Source organism: Mesoplodon densirostris, chromosome 2, assembly GCF_025265405.1.
Source record: "Mesoplodon densirostris isolate mMesDen1 chromosome 2, mMesDen1 primary haplotype, whole genome shotgun sequence".
Taxonomy (NCBI): domain Eukaryota; kingdom Metazoa; phylum Chordata; class Mammalia; order Artiodactyla; family Ziphiidae; genus Mesoplodon; species Mesoplodon densirostris.
In genome coordinates, this window is record NC_082662.1 from 3033404 (window position 1) to 3052405 (window position 19002).

Consider the following 19002-nt stretch of genomic DNA (forward strand, 5'->3'; position numbering starts at 1 on the left):
GGCCCGAGGAGGGACTGTACCCAACAAGACCCCACGGGCGGTTTTCCAGGCTCTGGCCCCTGTCATTGTCTCCTGGGCAGGGCTGGCCACTACCCTGCCCTCACCTCTGGGGTCCGGGGTGCTGAGCTGTGTCTGCAAAGGTGTCCAGAGCTTTCCAACCCTTTATGATGGGTATGACCTCTTGTTTTAAGGATGGGGGCCCAGCGAGCAGCCATCGGCTGCCCTCATGGCTGCATCCTCTCATCTTCAGGGATCTGCAACCTGGAGCTGCTCCGGGCACCCCAAGGAGGCTCTCGGGTGCAGGACGGCACTGTTTCTTTGCATTTGCACCGCCGGGCCTGGCGGGCGCTGGACACGGTCCTGGTTGAGAGAGGCAGGCTCCTCCCCATTTATGGAGCATATGCCCAGGCCAGGTCCCAGATGGACCTTGTTTTATTTCCTCCTCACCGAAGGCATTCTGTCCATTTTACAGGTGGGGACGCTGAGAGCTTAAACCGTTGCCCAAGGCTGCACAGTCCACAAAGAGAGATGGGACTTTGCAAGTTCCCTGGACACTCGAGGTCCGTGAACCATTTCTGGTGGAAGGGGAGAGTCCCCAGGCTGTGTGACTCTGTTCCTCCTCAGGGGGCCATGCCCAGGGCTGGGAGTGTCCAGCCACTCTCAGCATCCATGCCTCTCTCCCCCATCCTTCTCAGGCCAGATCTGGGCAGGGCCCACTGGCCACCTCCTTTGGTCCCCCTCTGGGCAGCAGGGTTCATTCCCCCGGGTCTGTGGACGGTGCGGGTCGGTCAGCAGGGGTTGGTGCTGTGGGTGGACGGATTCGTCTGCCCCCTCGGTCCTCGGCTGCCCACGTGCTCTGAGAGGGTGGGGCACACAGCAGAGCTCTGGGGAGTTACTGGGCACCAGTCTTGGGCCAGCCAAGGGGGATCCAGGGAGGAAGGCAGGGTGCCGGGTCTCCTGATTCATCTGGACTGTGAGCCCCAGAGATGTCTGGCGCTTGTCCCTCCTGAGAAGAGGGCTGCCAGGCACTTGGGTCATCTGTCCTGCGCCCAGGTCACTGCCCTCTCCCCTCCTCCGTGTCCTTGCTCAGCACCTTCCCTCCTGCTGACCCCAGACCCACACCTGGGAGGCGATGGGCATGGGCCGCTGGAGGGAAGTGCGTCCGTGTGATTCACGGTCAGGGTGACTTTTCAATGCATTGGTGGGCAGGTCCCAAGGAAGGGCTGCCTGGGAATAAAACAAACCGAGGGAGCAGGGGAGTTTCCTGGTCAACAGAAAAGCAGCCAGACCCCGGGGACCCCAGGGCTGGGAGCCACCACCACACGAGTTCACCAGGATTGCAGGGCTTCAACGTGGCTCCCCAAATCCTCCTCCAGGAATCACTCGCCAAGTGCATCTCTTCACCCTCTGCACCCATGAGGCAGATAGCAGAGCCGTGGTGCCCCAGGGCCATTAGGGTCTGAACTGTGTGCACCTGGAAGGTCACCTCCCCCTGATGTGCAGATGAGGAAACTGAGGCTGGGGAGGCCAGCTGTCCCTCCACCATCAGGTCATCGTGGGGACTGACTGAGCTCGTGAATGTAAGAACCCAGCCTCAACGCTGCCCCAGGCGAAGTGCTCGGTGACTGTTGAGAGGGGTTTTCTACACCCTGAAAGGACACGGGTCCTGGGAGGCCCCCAACCCCCAGCACTTTCCTTGGCAGCCCTCCTGCTGCTGTTGGGCCTTCCCGAGTGGACCCCAGAGGTCAAGCCATGGCATTCCTTCTGTTCTCATCATCTCCCCTCCCTGGTGAACGTTGAACGGCATTAGAGACCTGTCACCTCCTCTGAGCAGCCCTCCAGGTTCATCCAGACAGAGCTGAATCTGCCCCAACAGGTTGACTGCCTTGCCTCTGGGTTATCTGTCAGGTAAAACCCTTGTTTTCCCAAGTGGACTGCGAGCTTCTGATTCATTCATCCATTCATTTATTTGTTTGCTCCCTGAATGAATGAATGAATGAATGAACGTGCATTTGTGAGCCAGGCCCTAAGGTGTGCACTGATCAGAGAGGGTGGGGACACCGTCTCTTTGTTTCCAGTTCCCCAGCGCCCATCACCGTAGCTGTGTAATCAAGGGTTGTGCAATAACTGGATAAAAACAGAAACTAACAAGCCCAGTTAACAGTATTAAAGCGTAACTAATATTAAATAAGACTCAGATTCAATAAGCGTCCACCTCAGGCTGCAGCTTTCCTCCCTTATCACGACTCTGGGAGGTCGGTGGGGTCATGTTCCTCTCCCATTTCGTGGGGAGAAAGCATCTGAAGAAACCCAAGAAGCCTCTGTGATGCTGCCGGGATGCAGAGACCCACTTAATGGGGTGGGGCTGGGGGGCAGGCAGTGGTCACCGGTTGCCACGGGCAGGCACTGGGGGAGATGGACTCTGAGCTTCAGAGGAAACTTGGGAGGAGGAAGGTGGGAGGTAGTCGTGGATGGCTTCCTCGAGGTGGTGTCGTGGATGGCTTCCTCGAGGTGGTGTCGTGGATGGCTTCCTCGAGGTGGTGTCGTGGATGGCTTCCTCGAGGTGGTGGGGAGGCGACGGCCCAGAGGACACCCTCAGAAGCGCCAGAGCCCCCACTCCCACCAGCTGCAAAGGGGCCCTTCTTTCTCCAAATGAGGCTGACCACACACGCACTGGGCGCTGGGGAACCGAGAGAGGGAGTTGCCTACCTGTGTTAGGCACCTGCGACCCCAGGGCACATGTGACCATGTCAAGAATGCTTGGCACAGCTTTGGGGTGCCATTTGCATCTTCTGGATAGAGGACAGCAGTGCCTCCAGACGTCCTGCAGTGCCCAGGACAGCTCCTCCCACAAACAGTGGTCCAGCCCAGATGTCTGTGTGCGGAAGCTGAGAACCCCTGCGTGGCAGGGAGGGATGGGCAGGACCCGCTGAGCACATGTTTGGTGGGGGGGGAGGGGCGGCAGGTTCTGAGGGCAGAGTTCTGGCTGTGCTACCTGGTAACCGGCGGTGCCCCCTGGCTGCGCTGATGGGTGTGACATTTTGAGGTGGGCAGGGTCTTAGCAGGGGCTGTGCTGAGTCCAGATCTGTGAGGTGGGGCTGTGCTTCTGAGTGACCTCTGCAGGGACAGTATCTGGAACCCTGGTGCTGGATCCCCAGGAGAGAGTGACAGTGAGGACCCGCCGCAGGCGCTGAGCTCGGAGCCCTCCGGGCAGGAGCAGCAAGAGGGAGAGGTCCCTGTCCTGGTCAGCTCACGCCGCCTAACAGCCACCACAGACCTTTGTCCTCTCCCAGTCCTGGAGGTTTGGGCGGGGCTGGTTCTCCCGAAGCCTCTCTCCTTGGCGTGTAGATGGCTGTCGTCTCCCCGTGTCTTTACATGGTTGTCCCTCTGTGTGTGTCTGTGTCCTGATCTCTTCTTCTGAGGACAGGAGTCATGTAGAATTAAGATCACACACCTAGGGCTTCCCTGGTGGCGCAGTGGTTGAGAGTCCACCTGCCGATGCAGGGGACACGGGTTCGTGCCCCGATCCGGGAAGATCCCACATGCCGCGGAGTGGCTGGGCCCGTGAGCCATGGCCGCTGAGCCTGCGTGTCCGGAGCCTGTGCTCCGCAACGGGAGAGACCACAGCAGTGAGAGGCCCGCATACCGCAAAACTTAAAGATCACACCCCTATAACTTCATTTTACCTTAATTACCTCTTTAAAGATCACATCTCCAAATACAGTCACATTCTGAGATATTGGGGTCAGGACTTCAATGTATGAATTTGCGGGGGGACACAGTTTGGCCTATAACAGGGCCTCAGGGAGGGGGGAGGTCGACCCCAAGGGGAGACGTTGCTTGCGGGGCGGCGGTAGGCAGCTGGTGATGGCAGAGCCCGTCTGCCAAGCTTGACACTCAGCTCTGCTGGGTTCTTCTGGGAAGAATTTCCCCAAAGAGTGTTTTGTCCCCTTGCCAGTGGTGGCTGCCCCATCAGCTTTATGCCAAATTGTGTTTGGAGCCGAGCTCTGGACACTCGACTTGGAGATTCAGGCGAGAGCCCCGTGATGGCGGGTTTCACAGCTGGGCCACAGGAGGGGACATTGGGTGAACTGGAAAAGGGATGGCTGGGGACGCATGTTCACCTGTGTGTCCGTGTGTGTCTGTGTGTGTCCATGTGCGTGCGTACGCGTGTGGTCCAGGCAGGCTGGTGTGGCCTGCATGTGGAATGCCTCTCGGGGGTTGGATGAGTCCTGATTCCCAGCAGGACAGCTGGGGTGGGAGGTGGAAATGACCCGGGGAGGTTCTCTATCCAAGCCCCCGCCCTCCACCCGCTCAGTGCTCTGTGGAGGTAGTGAGTTCCCCATCACCGTTTGTGTTCAAGCTGAAGCTGGGAAGCTGTGGATGGCGGTGGTTAGAGCAGAGATGTCCGTCAGGCAGGATGTCCCCCGGTTCTGTCTTCCTGCGTGGCTGGCAGGAGCCTGGCCTCCTCACTATGCACCCAGGCCCTGGGGGAGGTGAGGCCAGGCGGCCGCAGTGTGGGATTGGGTCCTGCAGGCGTGTGTCAGGTCCCTGAGGTACCGCCCACTGGCTGGTTACCTGGGGCAGGTGCGCCGACACCTCTGAAACGTACATCCCCTTGTGGGTAACATGGCGGAGCGGGGTTGCCTCTCTCGGGGGGTGTGGTTGGGGTAAATGGCCAGCCCAACGGGGACCAGGGGGCTGGTCCAGGCTCGGCTCCTGGCTGTCCGGCATCACGCCCAGCACTTCCCATGGCCTCGCCCGCAGCCCAGTGGGACTTGGGTCTAGGCTCTCCCCCTCTCGGCGGGGTTGGGCAAGGGTGGCGTATCGGCAGCAGAGCCTCTGTTTTTGGCAAGTCCCCTCCTGATGGGGACACAGGACCTTGCGGTAGTGGAGACAGAACTGTGACCTACGCTGTAGGATTTGCACAGATGGCTTCATGGACTTCCGGCGGTGCCGGCTTGTTTCCAAGTTACCATTTTCTTTCTCCCCCATCCACAGACGCAGCCATCCCCTGCCCCCCAGGCCCCCTCTCAGGACCCTGTACCCCGTACAGGCCACCGTATGGGTCCCTCCATCCCCTGCAAAGGCCCCGTTTCATCTCAGCCTCATTTACACTCAGGTACAAAAGACTGAGGATGGTAACGTGGTTGCAGCCAGGCGTGGAGACTGCTGCCTGAGGACTGGGCTCCCTGCGTCCCCTCAAGTGGGCTGGGTCTGCTTTTGACTGTGTGAGGAGGACCCTCCTTCTCCCTCCTCCCTGCAATCTGCGCTTCACAGACTCAGGAGGACCTTCAAGGTCATCTGCCCTCCCCCCACCCCCATCGGCTGCAGGAGACCCTCCCCAGCTGCCTGAGAGTTGTCACCCTTCCTCTGTGTGCTGCTCCTGGTCCAACACCGCAGCCTCCTGCGAGGTTCCGGACCTCTCTAGGTTCTCCTGTAATTTCACCTCCTTCATAACGCCCACTCCAAACTCTTAAACTATCGATTCTGTCTTCCTCATAGTTTATCTTCTGATATTCAGGGACCCACCATGCTTCAGCCACACTGAGCCCCTCTGAGCAGTGACCCCAGCTTTCCCTAAGGGATGGTCCTGGGGGTTCTGGAGGTCAGAGATGGGCAGTGTTGGCCTGGAGACCACTGGAGAGAACTAGGGGGTCACAGCCGGAGCTGGTCCCTGGGCCTCCTCTGGAGGTCCACCACTCTTTGTCCCTGGACACACAGCTCCTCTGCCTTTGCCTCCTGTGGCCTGAGTCCAGCCTCCTCTTGACTCCTAAGCCACATAGCTGGGCCCTTGGCTGAGAGCTCTGCCAGCATCTTGTCACTGTCATCCCCCCCCCCGCCCCTCCCGCTTGCACAAGATGAGCACATGAGCACCTCAGGAGACAGTGCCCAGAGGAGGTGGAGGGACCTGCCCCGGCCCATACACTGGGTGAGCGGGTGATGGAGCTGGGCTTTCGGCCCAAATCCGCCCGACTCCAGAGCTCTCCCTCAGCCATCTCGCTCTTCCTTCCCTATGCCCCGCCCTCCCCACCTCCATCAGGTCATCCTTTCGTTATCCCTGCAGATCCCACGACAGCCCTGCTCCTGAGATTCTGAGAAGCAGCGATGCCTCCACTGTTCTCCACCCTTCTTGGTTGGCTTACAAAGTGCCAGGCACGTGTAACGAGCTTCGTAAATACGACGTAACAATAGCAACACAACTAAAATAGATATTTCCCGTGAGAAAGAGGAACTTCATTGGTTGCTTTGGAAGCTGGCATCGTTTATTCTCGAGTCCACTTTTTAGGGACAAGGCTATCAGTAACGCGCCATCTATCACCAGGAGCGGTGTCTGAGATTATACGGAATGTTCTCTACGGGGAATGCATGTTTCCCAGCACCAGAGAGGCGACGGGACAGTTCTCAAAACCTGAAACCTTGGAGGAACACATCCTTCCCAGAACCAGCTTCCCTCCGGGGCTGAATATTTATCTCCTTCAGCATCAGCTGCTTTCAGTTGTATTTTTAAGAGACTTCTTTCCAGAGAAAAACACAGCTACTATTTTTGTGCTTTTTTCTTCTTCTGCAAGATGAGAGTAACAGCCGTTCTTCTCAGAGGGTTACCGTGCAAGCAGCATGAGACAATTCGTGTCGAGCGCTAAGCCCAGAGCCCCGTGCAGAGCTGGTGCTTAGTCCATGTGGGTAATGGTTCTGGCACCTGCTCTGCCCTTTCCGTCCATGATCAGCTCTGTTCAGCCCTTTCCGTCCATGATCAGCTCTGTTCAGCCCTTTCCGTCCATGATCAGCTCTGTTCATCCCTTTCCGTCCATGATCAGCTCTGTTCAGCCCTTTCCGTCCATGATCAGCTCTGTTCAGCCCTTTCCGTCCATGATCAGCTCTGTTCATCCCTTTCCGTCCATGATCAGCTCTGTTCATCCCTTTCCGTCCATGATCAGCTCTGTTCAGCCCTTTCCGTCCATGATCAGCTCTGTTCAGCCCTTTCCGTCCATGATCAGCTCTGTTCATCCCTTTCCGTCCATGATCAGCTCTGTTCAGCCCTTTCCGTCCATGATCAGCTCTGTTTCCATAAACATGCATTTGTGCCGTGGCCCTTATCTCTTCACGTGACTGTGTAAGAACTTTCCGGTGAGCATCGTCCCGGCCTGACAGCCCTGGCCCATGGTACCCGGAACCTGTGTGCTGAAGGGTCACTGGTCCGCAGCATCCCTTCTGCCCCGCCGAACCCATCCTATATCTCTTGTTAAAAATGGACATAAAATAGGGTTAAACTGGGTCCCAGTGAGGAACAGGAGACCTTCCTCAGCTCTCAACCCTGGATGCCTCTGGGGAGCTTCCTAAAACGTTACTGATGCTGGGCATCCTCCCCAAAGATGCTGATTAGTGGGTCTGCTGCGGTGGGGCTGAGGCTCAGAGTTTTGTAACGATCCTTTACCCCAACCAGGTGGTTCTCATGTGAGGCCTGGGCTGAGAACTGCTGGCGGGAATTTGCAGAATTGACTTTGCCTTTCCAGGGCCTTCTAGACCTTGTTCTGAGTTGGCTTTGGTGGTGGGGATGGTTTCTCACCCAGCTCATGTCTGTTTGCCTTTGCCCAGAGAGATATGGAGAAGACAGGCTTGACCCCGGGACGGACCAGCTCATGCTGGGGGCCTGTCTCAGACCTTTGCCCCCACCTGCAGAGGAAGCATGGGAGGGATGGCCCAGGGTACCTGGCAAGGCGGGCTGGCAGACCCGAGGAGGCTGCTCAGCCGCTGGGGCAGCTGCTGGTCACATCCTGGGTGCTTCCCAGAGAGGGAACAGACACCATGTTGGGGGGTCAGTAGCTGAGCCTCTCAGAGGACCAGCTGGGCCGGGGGCACTTTGGTGGCTGGGGGCTGCCGTTCCTGGATGGCCTGCCTGCTGTCCCGCAGCAGCAGGGCTGCAAGAGGGCAGTGGGAACCTGGCCACGTTGGCAGGGGCTGTAGCATCAGACACGCAGAAGCCCTGCTCCCCACTCCCGGGGAGAGAGCGTTCCCACCCACAGGGCTACCCACCCACCGCTTGTCACCACTTCACTCCTCCGGAATGCTTGCGGGCGCGTTGCCCAGGCAACCAGAATGCCAGCACGTTGCTATCCTTCAGTCTCCTCCAAGCACCTGTGAAGCCTTTGAGCACCAGCCCCCGTGCTCCGAGTTCTGCAGACGCCCCACTCTGGAGCTCCTGGGGAAGGAAGATGGGCCCCTGGGTGCCATCCACAGCAATGGGTGGAGCGGAGGGACCACGGCTGGGAGCCGAGCCTAAAGCACTCCCCATGGAGTCCCTGTGACACACTGTGGCGTGGGTACCCATGTTCACCCCATTTTACAGGTGGGGACACTGAGGCTCAGAGAGGTTCCATTGATTGCCCAAGCTCACGCGGCTAGCAGGTTGGAAGTCAAGTAGCCGGACCTGAGCCCCTGAGGTCATGACCACACAAGGCCGCTTCTGGAGCCTGTGTGGATGAGTCATCTCCAAGTCTCTCTCCTCCTGGGGATAAAGATGGTCATTCCCACCTCACCAGGCCCCAGGAGGAGCAGACCATCCGTGTGCAAGAGTGTTTCTTGGCTTCAGCCCTGTGGCCTTTGGGGCTGGATAAGTCTTTGTGGAGGCCTGTCCTGTGCACATGGGTGTTTTGCAGCCTCCCTGGCCTCTGCCCACTAGATGCCAGCAGCAGTGCCTCCATCCCCAGCTGCTGATAACCAGGAATGTCTCTAGACCTTGCCGGATGTCCCGTGGGGGCACGATTCCCCCTGTGCGAGCACCGATGGTGTGAATGCACTGTGTGGACTGGACAGCGTCACTGACATGCCAGGGCTTATCGTCTTCTGCAAGAGCTTGTGAAGTGATTCCCTGGGGCCTGCAGGGCCCTGGCGGCCAGATGCGGTTGGGAGGGGCGTGGATCCCACCTGCTCAGGTCCAGCGCCCACCCAGCCGCCTCCCCGAGGGCGGAGCCTCTGTGCAGACTGTCCAGGGAGTGGAGTCACCGTGGTTACAGGTTATCGAGGGTTTGTTCTTGCTCTGCTTTTTCTAGTGTGTCCCTGTCCCCACAGGTCTAGGGGTGTTGAGATTTACTTTCTGAGCACAGAGATCATAAGTCCCTGAGTCCTGGACTCGTGGTGACCCCAGCCAGCCCCCTTCATTTGTGGGTCTCTTGTTGTCCACACCTGGGTATTGAGGGTTTGGGATGAAGACACCCACCCACAGATGCTCCAGGACAAAGGGGTCCGTCAGGAGACCGGTTTCCCTGTGCTTCACCCACTGCAAGGCACCCAGGAGTAGGAGGGTGTCAAGAGGACTCCAGCCCCCAGGGCTGACCCCACGTTCCGGGAAGGAGAGAAGCCTGAGACATTTGGTCATGTTGGAGGTTTCTTTCCTGAACTGCTCCTTCTGTGTGTCAGAAACCACGTGTACGCCCGACATCCACTGGGGCCACGGATGACCCAAACCTAGGTGCCCAGAGCGCCTCTCCTGAAAGGGAGGGATGCTTTAATCCCCGCGAATCCTGGGGCCAAGTGTGGAGCCACTGCTACAGGACATCACGGTGACATCGGGCTGGGAGCGCCATTAGAGTGATTCACAGCTGCGTTTGTTTCACTAGGAAAATTGAACCAGTTACTGCTTTCCAGAAGAAAGCACGTGCTCTGATCCCTTCCTGAGCTGGTGCTGGGGGGTAGAGGCTGAGCCACCTGTGTCCGTGAGAGGGGAGGGCGGGTCTCTGCTCCTGAGATGTAGCCAGAGCCCCTGCTGCACTGTCCTGTTGGTGATGGGGGTGCTGGGGGACACGGGTTGGAAGGAGGCCCCCCGAGTGCTCCTGGGCACCAGAGGGTCCTGTACGGAGGGTGGGGGGAGATGGATGTCTCATGGTGTTGGAAGGCCGCATCCTGCTCTCTCCAGGGCAGAGACCTTGGGGCAACACGGAATCAGGGATACCAGGACCTTTTCCCCACCAGGCACCAAGCTCTCCCTTCTCACCTAGAACTGAATGTCTCTTCCTGGTGGGATGTGCCTTCTGTCAGGAGAAGACGTGGTGGTGAAACAAAGGCTCACCTACTGGGAGTTTCACTTTGCCCAAAGGTCAGAGTTGAGTGTGGCCACCGTCTCCCCTTAGTCACAGCTTTGGGGTCCAGGATTTGTCCTCAGAAGGCTTGCTGCCTCCTCCATCCATCCCAGACCCCAAGCCTGCCGCCCCTTGGTCTCTGGTCTTTGCGAAGAGAAGTATCACTCTGTCAGGCTCTAGGAGAGGGGGTATCTCTGAACATCCTGAGAGCAAATCTCATGACATCTTCCCTCCAGCTCCCTGAGTGGAGATCCCACGGCTGGAGCACCCCAGCTTCTCGCTGCCAGCCCACACCCAGAACACACTTGGAACGTAGGTTTTAAAGGAAGGGAAAGTCCTGCCTGTCACCCACCATCCTCTTCATTTGGGACAGTGGCTTCCTTAGATTTGTCCCATTCCATGGCTTGACTGCAAAACTGGTGAGGTTTGAGGAGTTAAAAACAAAGGGGGTTTTCCCCCCAGAGTGTGTGCTGTGTTTGGGGTCCTGCTTCCTAAGATGAGCGTGTAGAAAGGGGAGGGTCCTCACTTTTCAGTGGAGATGGCTGGCAGACAGGACACCACAGGTGTCTGAGGTCATCAGCAGAGGTGGGTCGTGTTGACCTCAGGCACCCCGATACCATGTGACAGGAGGGCTGCACCTCTGAAGTTCCTCCCAAGAACCCATCACCCCAGTCTAACCATGAGAAAAACACCAGACAAATCCCAGTAGACAGACAGCCTACAAACTACCTGACCTGTCCTCCTCAAAACTGTCAAGGTCACCGAAAGAAGGCAAGTCCGAGCATCCATCACAGCCCAGAGGACCCCGAGGAGACGTGATGACTAATGTTATGTGGGATGCCGGAAGAGAAAACTGGTGAAACCCTAATACAGTATGGAATTTGATTCGTGATCATGGACCTGTGCTTTCCCTTAGTTTTGACGAATTCACCATGGTGATGTGGGATGCTCGCATCGAGGCATCTGGGAGAAGAGTACACAGGACCTCTCGGTGCCCTTGTGCAATTTTTCTATGAATCTAAAACTGCTCTAAAAAGAAAAGCTTATTTAGGGCTTCCCTGGTGGCGCAGTGGTTGACAGTCCGCCTGCCGATGCAGGGGACACGGGTTCGTGCCCCGGTCCGGGAGGATCCCACATGCCGCGGAGCGGCTGGGCCCGTGAGCCATGGCCACTGAGCCTGCGCGTCCGGAGCCTGTGCTCCGCAACGGGAGAGGCCACAACAGTGAGAGGCCCGCGTACCGCAAAAAAAAAAAAAAAGAAAGAAAAGCTTATTTAAACAAACCAACAGAAGTGGGGTGGGATCAAGAGGCTTCTGGACACAGGATCATGCTGAGGAGGGGCAGGTAGACTCAGCAGGGGCCCCAGGTGAAGGGAGGCCCATGTCTGCAGGGGGTTGGTGATGTCCACATAGGAACACGGACTCCCCCAGAGCCAGCTCTGTGCTGGAGGAAGCACATCTGTGTCTGTCCCACCTGCATCCTCGGAGTCATTTCAGGCTGTACCCTGTCCATTATTGATCATAGATGCGCGGTCCTTCTTAGAAGATGAGGAGACCTCAGAGCCACCTGCTCCAACCACCTCGTATAAGGATGGGAACTTGGGGCTTGCAGAGTGGAAGCAACAAGCCCATGCTCAGGCCAACCTCAAACAGAATTGTTCCCACTGTGGCTTGTCCCTTGAACAAGCTGATGGCAAGCCCAAGAGAGACATCACGGGTGGGGGTCTTCCTCAGTCATCCAGTGCTGGGGTCGTCCATGGGGTGCTTGTCACTGCTAGTGACAGGTCTGGGACAGGCTGGCCACCTGTCGGATACCACTCAGGTTCTGCCCCGTCCCGGAGATTCCGGGCTGGCCTCCGGGCCGTGCAGACTCCTGCATAAACTTCTGGCCCAGCCCCAGTGCTCTGGCAAGTGGATACCAGCTGCTTGCAGAAGGCAGCCCTGCAAACTCCTTGCTTGGAGAAAAGCGCACCCTTAAGTGGAAGAGATGTCTTTGTCTCCCTTAATTGACAGTGATTTTCTTCAGTGAAGAAAATATACAGAAGGTATCAAATTGAATCTCAATTTGCTGAATCTTATTAAACCGTTCTTGGGGAAAAAGCATTTCAATAAAAATTTAAAAGGGAGAGAAGCATAAAGGCTGCCAACTAGAAAATAAAGTGGGATGGAGCAGTAGTTCCCAATTTGGGAGCAATCAGGTGGGGTGGGGGGTGGCTGGGAGCTTTTGTTCTTCATTTGGAAGTCTAGGCTGGGATGCTGCCGAGGGGGAGCCATCCGGGGCCCGTCTGTCACAGGGTGTAGACGCGGCAGCCGGGCACTCAAGCAAGGATCGTGTGGACGGATCTAAAGTCTCCACTGCACGTCCATTGCCAAGGCCGGCTCTGGTCCCAGCATCCTTTCTGCCCTCCCACCTGCCAGGGACAGGGAACAGGATTAGGATGCAATGCAGTGTGCCCCAAGTCTGTCTATCCAGTAGCCCGGCACACATCCACCTCTTCAGATCTAAACTACGTACCCTAAAATCCATGTCTTTGAAGTGTAGAGGTCAGTGGTTTTAATGTATTCACAAGGTTGTGCAACTGTCCCCACCATTAATTCTGGAACACTCTTATCACCCCTAAAGGAAACCCTGTGACCATTATCAGTCACTCCCTACCCCCCTGTCTCCAGCCCCCCGGCAGCCACCAATCTACTTTCTATCCCTGTGGATTGACTGCTTCTGGGCATTTTTTGTAAACGGAATCGTACAGCCTGTAGCCTTTTGTGACTGGCTTCTTTGTGGCGTTTTCAGGGTCCAGCCACGTGGTAATGTATATCAGCACGTCTTTCCAAATAACGTTCCACTGTAGGGCTGGACCACCCTTCTTTACCCACTCATCAGCTGATGGACACTGAGATTGTTTCCTCTTTCCTCTGTTATGAATAATGCTGCTGCGAAAGTTCGTGTATGCATTTCTGCACCCAAGAGTGGAATTTCTGGGTCCACTTTGAGGAACTTCCAAACTGTTTGATGGCTGCACTGTTTCACATTCCCACCAACGATGCCCGAGACTTCCAGTCTTCCCACATCCTCACCAGCACCGGAATTGTCCCTCTGTTTGCTTGTAGCCATGCTCATGGGGCTGAAGCAGTGGCACTTCCGTAAGGCGTCTGTGGATGCCCCAGAGTTTTGGGGAAGCCGGCCGCACTCGGCCTGCGCCATGGCCTGGCCTCCTTGGCGAGTCACCCACTGGCTCTGATGGTTAGTGACTCTGAGGGCCTCCCCTGCAGATGTGTGGGGTCCTCTGCCATCTTGAAAAATGGCTGATGGCACCGTGGATGCCTTCCTGGGGGAGAGGATCTGTGAGTGGTCCTCCAAGAACCTCTTAACCATGAAACGAGTGTGGAGTTGGGGGCTTCCCAGCCCTGTGCTTAGCAGTGTCAGAGGGACACTGCAGAGTGTTCCTGGGGTCCTGCCTGGTTTCAGGACTAGCTGGAGGGATGAGGGCAGAGGCCACTGGCTGCCCCTCACACGGTCCTCGCAGATGTGGCTGAATCCTCTCACACCAAGATGCGTCTTCACCCCAGGGGATCCCACACAGGAGTCCGGGAAGGTCCAGATTGCGCACAGAGGCAGCAAGCCTGGTGACGGAGCAGAGGGTTTGGGGCCTTTGGCCCCTGTAGAGAGACCAACGATGGGTCCCCTGCAGGCCACGGAATCGGTCCCTGACCTCGCTATGGGAGGGTCTCTCTCTGCTCCCCCGCCCAGGCCCTGCATTTCCTGGCTCCTGGGTGTGGGTGGAGCCTCTGTCCTGACCTGTTCACCTGCCTCTTTATTTTCCCTCTGTGAACAAATCTACCAGTTCAAAACGAAAGAAAATGGACTTGTAGAGGAAAAACAAATCTAGCTCTCCCCGCTGTTGCGACGGGTTGGCTTTTCTGCATAACAGCTGGGTGGCGTGGAAAAAGAAGGGTTTCCATGGTAACCAATTACAGCTCATGATTGGTGGAAAATGGCAGAAATACCCTGCATGTGAAGTTGTGCGGGGCAGGCAGGCACAGGCGCTGTTGTAATTTCTTGGGGCGTTGTTGCTCCAGGTGGTGGTGGCAGGCAGGTTTGTGTGTGACTGCTGTTCACTCAGCCTGCCTGGCAGAGCCTGGTACGACCTGGTGGAGTCTAGTAATGCCTGGTGGGGCCTGGTGAGGCCTGATGTGATTGTGGTACCTGGGAGTGCCTGGTGAGGCCTGGTGAAGTCTGCAGGTACCTGGGGAGGCCTGAGGGTTGCTGGTAGTACCTGGTGGAGCCTAGTGGTGACTGGTGGGGTGTGGTGGGACCTGGTGAGGTGGTGGGGTATAGGGTGGACTGTGGTGCCCTGTGAAGCCTGGGGGTACATGGTGAGGCCTGGGGATGCCTGTTGAGGCCTAGTGGTACCAGCGGGGGGCTGGTGAGGCCTGGTGGTGCCTAGTGGGACCTGGTCCTACCTGGTGAAACCAGATGATACCTGGTGAGGTCTGGGGCTTCCTGGTAGTAACTGGTGGGGTCTGGTGGGATCTGGTTAGGCCTGGTGAGGTGGTGGGACCTGGTGGGACCTGGTGAAGCCTGGGAGGACATGGTGAGGCCTGGGGGTGCCTGGTGGGGCATGCTGAAACCTGGTGAGGCCTGGGTTTGCTCAGCAGTGCCTTGTGGTACCTGATGGGTGGCCAGTGGTGCCCTCCAGGCCGAGGCACCACACCTGTTGGAAGCAGCATCTCATTTCCCTGAGGGCTGGGCTCGTGTCCAAATGCATAGAGAGGTGGGAGAACTTGAGCTTCTAAAGCATCCCCCTCCCTGGGCCACCTGTGGCCTCAGAGGGGCCGCCCTTGGTGTGCGCCTGGGGGCACCTCGCGCTGACCTAAATCTCCGTGTGCAGCGAAGCTGGCCTGGTCCCTGCACCACGCGGGGCTGGCCGTGCAGAGAAATCGCACACCGGCAGCCTCTTGGTGCGGAGGCATTAGCATAATGAGCAGTTCCTAATTTCTGCAGCCAAGCGCTTTCGTTCTGATTGAAAAACTGGGGCCTTATTATTTGAGGATTTGTCCTTTTCGGCAATTAGCGCTCATTAATACAAGTTTCTTCCTTTCAGCATGCTGGGGGGACAGCACGTTCCTAAGTGTCAGTGAGGGAAAAGTCAGCCCCAGGCACGTGGACGCGCTCACACAGACACGGACTGATTCAGTCCCTTTTAAAGTCACGTGACACCCTTGGAAGAAAACCTGCCAAACTCCGCTTCCCCAGGCCTGGTTCCACAGTGTTTCTGGGCTGACGACTCAGTGCAACACACATGCTCTCCCACCCCCACCTGCGACCGTCCCTAAGCTCTGGCTTCGTGTCAATTTCCAGACGTGGCCTTGCTGACGAGCTCTGACTTTCAAGGGCGCCTGTCCCAGGTCCTCAGTTGCCTAAGCCGGTGGCAGGGCGCGGGGCGCGGGTCTCCCCACCCTCCATGTGCACTGCATCCTCCCCTGGCTCTCCTCAGCCTCGCTGCCCTCGCCAGGCCGTGCGGGGGCGCCGACCCCAGCCTCCCCGCGCTGAGGAGGTAGATAGAGGACAGGGTTCCCAAGGGCACCTGCACGGGAGAAAAATAGCAGCAGAACAAGCACTTGGGCAGAGTGGGCGCCCTGATGGACTTTCAGGTTCCCCGCAGCGTGTCTTTTCCTGAGCGAGATCCAGAGGAGGCCACAGACCAGCAGCTTTCCCCGTGTATGTGTAACGGCATCTGAGGCCATGCGCCTGCTTTCAAATCGGCACATTCGACTGAGATACGAGGCAGCAGGTGGGGGTTGGCAGAGCGCGGGACCCGGCCCGGAGCAGTGGATGCTGGGACTCTGCTCCATGTGACGCCCCACAGGCTGAAACCCCTGTCCCTCCAAACCTCGGGACTGCCGGCTGCAGGCTTAGCATCACCCACCTCGGACCGCGATCGTCTGTGACCTAGAGGGAAGTGCCCAGGCCTTGGACCCAGGGTGTGGACCACGTTCCAGCCCTGCCGTCCCCTCCCCTCTTGGTGCCTCCGTTGTATTAAGGGTCAGAGCAAAGCGGGGATGGAAGGCCCGTGAGGTCATCTCTTCAGCTGACAGGTGGGGGCTTTGGAGACTCGGTTTCCCTCCTGTAAGCGGACGCTTTGTCCTCAGCCGGCCATGTGCAGGCAAGCTCCTTGGAGGTGAAGCCGGGTCCTGAGCGCATGTGGTTCGGCCTGTGCTTCTAAGACGCTAACAGACCGCGCTCGAGTCGGCCTTTGGCGTGAGCTAATGAAGGGTTTCATTCCCCTTTGGAAGCTGGGATTAGCGCTCATTACAAGAAGAGCATTTCCTCGTCCTGGTGGGGGGTGGAGAGCGCCCCCCGGGCAGAGGGCCCCCCACTGATGCTTTTCTCTCTCTCCCACGCAGTTCCATGTTCATCCGCTGGCCCGGCTGCTCTCTAGGAAGCCATGCTTGGATCCTTATAGCCATGTTTCAGCTCGCCCTGGATATGCCCGCGTGCGAGTCCCTGGGCCCGGGCCCCGAGTTCCGGCTGCTGCCCCGGCTGCCCCACCGGCCGCCCCGCTTGTGGAGTTTTAAGAGCGGACAGCCCGCCCGGGTCCCAGCGCCCGTATGGAGCCCCCGGCCGCCCCGCTTGGAGCGTGGTCACAGTCACGGGCAGATGCTGAGTCCCCGGGCCCGACGGGCGCACAGACCCAGGGACCAGGTGGCCGCTCTGGGGCCCAAAGCGGGGCTGGCCAAGCCCCCAGCTGCTGCCAAATCCAGCCCTTCCCTGGGCCCCTCCTCCTCCTCTGCGGGGGGCAGTGGAGCTCCCACGGACCAACAGGCCCTCCTGCGGCGGGGGAAGAGGCACCTGCAGGGCCCTGCTTTCAACAGCTTTGACTTCCAAGGCAGCAGGCCCACCACGGAGACGGAGTTCATTGCCTGGGGGCCCACGGGGGAGGAGGAGGCCCCGGAATCCAATACATTTCCAGGCGTTTATGGCCCCACCACGGTCTCCATCTTCCAAACACGGAAGACAGCTGCGGCCACCGCCACCGCCACCGCCACCACGGCCACCTCCGTGACACTGCAGACTCAGGGGCTCACCGAGCCCCTGGACCCCAGGAGTGGGAAACCGGTTGGGGTAAGCACAACGGAGCCTTCCACCAGTCCCAGCAGAGAGAGTGGCAAAGTCAGCAAGCCCCCGCGGGTTCTGGGGGAGACCTCAGGTACGCCCACCTCTTTTCTGGTTGGGGCTGGGTTGGGGGGATATTTGGAGGGGGAAGGGTGTGGCTTAGGAGGGATGCTGAGCTGTGCCCGGGTAATGCTGTTTTGTGAGACTCTTCATTTCCCAGCAGGGAACCTAAAGCCATAGCCCCTCACGGGAAGATGGAGCGCTGTGTGTCTGTGAACTTGCACGTGTATATGTCCTGGCAAATCTGGGCTGTGCTCTGCAAGGAAGGGCCAGGCTCTTCCAGCTGCTGGAAGGGAGCAGGGAGAGGGTCTCTCCTTAGAGGTGGCCCTGAAGTGGGCACTGTACCCACCCTGCCTGTGTAGGGGTATCTGAGCCCCACCAGACACAGGGAAACACCTTCCTGAATGGCAGGACTTCTGCTCCTGGGCCAGCCTGGGAGTTAGATGTGGGCACATGTGCTGATGATGGAGACTGGGTAGGTGGCGTCTTCAGAAACCCTCAAGGGTATGGCCCTAAGGAGGGGCAACTGTCAGACTGACCTAGAATTAGCAATTACCTTAAACAGCAGGAGAGCCGGAGGTCGTGTATCAGGAGGAGCTTCCTGTGGTGTTAGCTGAGGCTTTGCGCACTGACTCAGGTTGGGGGGGTGTCTTGTCCCTGAAGATGGGTTAGGAGGCGTTTGGAGGATGGAGATCAGACAGATGGCTTTGGTTCTCCTGCCCGTGCCATTCTAGGTGTGTGTAGACAGCTAGCATTTCTTGGCTTTGGAATATCCTGCTGCAACGTCGTTTTGTTGTTCTTTCTCCTCCTGTAACGCCTCCCATTGCTTCCAAAGGAGTAGCCCTTGAAAATCTCCCAGGCCAAAGCTTGTCCCTTTGCTGGTAGGCCCTCTGCATGTACCCAGCTTCAGGCCGGCCAAGGGACAGCCAGAATCCTGGACCCCTGTGTTCCCACCCACTGCCAGCATCCTTGGCTTCTGTGAACAAGCCATGGCCCCATGCCCCACCATGACTCCCAGGTTTACAGACTGTGTCCGTGCCTGCACATCCTAGACTAGCAGCAGTATTTGCTGACTTGCAAAACAGGATGCAAGTTCCAGGGCATGAGCCCAAAGGGGTGGGGGCACCGTGCAGCCTCCTCCACCCCTGGCTTGCTTCTCCACTTCCTCAGGGTTTGGACCTGACATGGATCCTCTACAGAACCCGGAGGACAGAGAGAACTGCTCGTCAGGGTCCCTCCGCAGCCAGGTTGCCATGCTGTCCCTTGCACTCGGTGCGTGCACCACATTCTGTATCCCGGCCGGCAGGCAGGGTATGGTCAGTAGTTGGACAGGTTTCCATGGAGTGGGTGGCCTTTGTTCCATGACCTACTTCCTTCCTTCACCTGGATAAGAGAACTGCAGTTTTTATTCTGCGTAATCCTTCCCTAGAGAGCAACATATCTGTGGAAGCAAAGCCAAGCTCCATCTCAACGCCAGGGTCTGGGGGTCGGGATGGAGGGACGGAGGCTGTGAGCTTGGGGGTGTCACGGGAGAGGGTCTGCAGGGCTGTGCCTCAGCTGTCTTCCACATAGCCCCCTTCTGGGGTCTAGAGACACACACACCCTGCCATTCATCTTCTCCGTGCCAGGCGCCCAAGAGCAATTTACAAAGCATTCGTTTTTACCTCAGTAAACTCGCAAGCCATCATCATAATAGAATTTAGTGGTGCACTCATTTATTGTCATCTCCTCTGCCTACGTCACTTACTATATAG

At 57.9% G+C, this 19002-nt stretch overlaps 1 protein-coding gene across 1 annotated transcript in view; it reads left to right on the top strand.

Moving 5' to 3' along the window:
• Window positions 1-13373: 13373 nt before the first annotated feature.
• Window positions 13374-19002, top strand: part of AJAP1 (adherens junctions associated protein 1) — a 56604-nt gene continuing 50975 nt past the window's right edge. The window contains exons 1-6 of the mRNA XM_060118114.1: window positions 13374-13416; window positions 14964-15033; window positions 15570-15629; window positions 15738-15793; window positions 16225-16279; window positions 16480-17282. Of these exons, the coding sequence (XP_059974097.1) occupies window positions 13374-13416; window positions 14964-15033; window positions 15570-15629; window positions 15738-15793; window positions 16225-16279; window positions 16480-17282 (1087 nt within the window). The remainder of the gene's footprint in view (window positions 13417-14963; window positions 15034-15569; window positions 15630-15737; window positions 15794-16224; window positions 16280-16479; window positions 17283-19002) is intronic.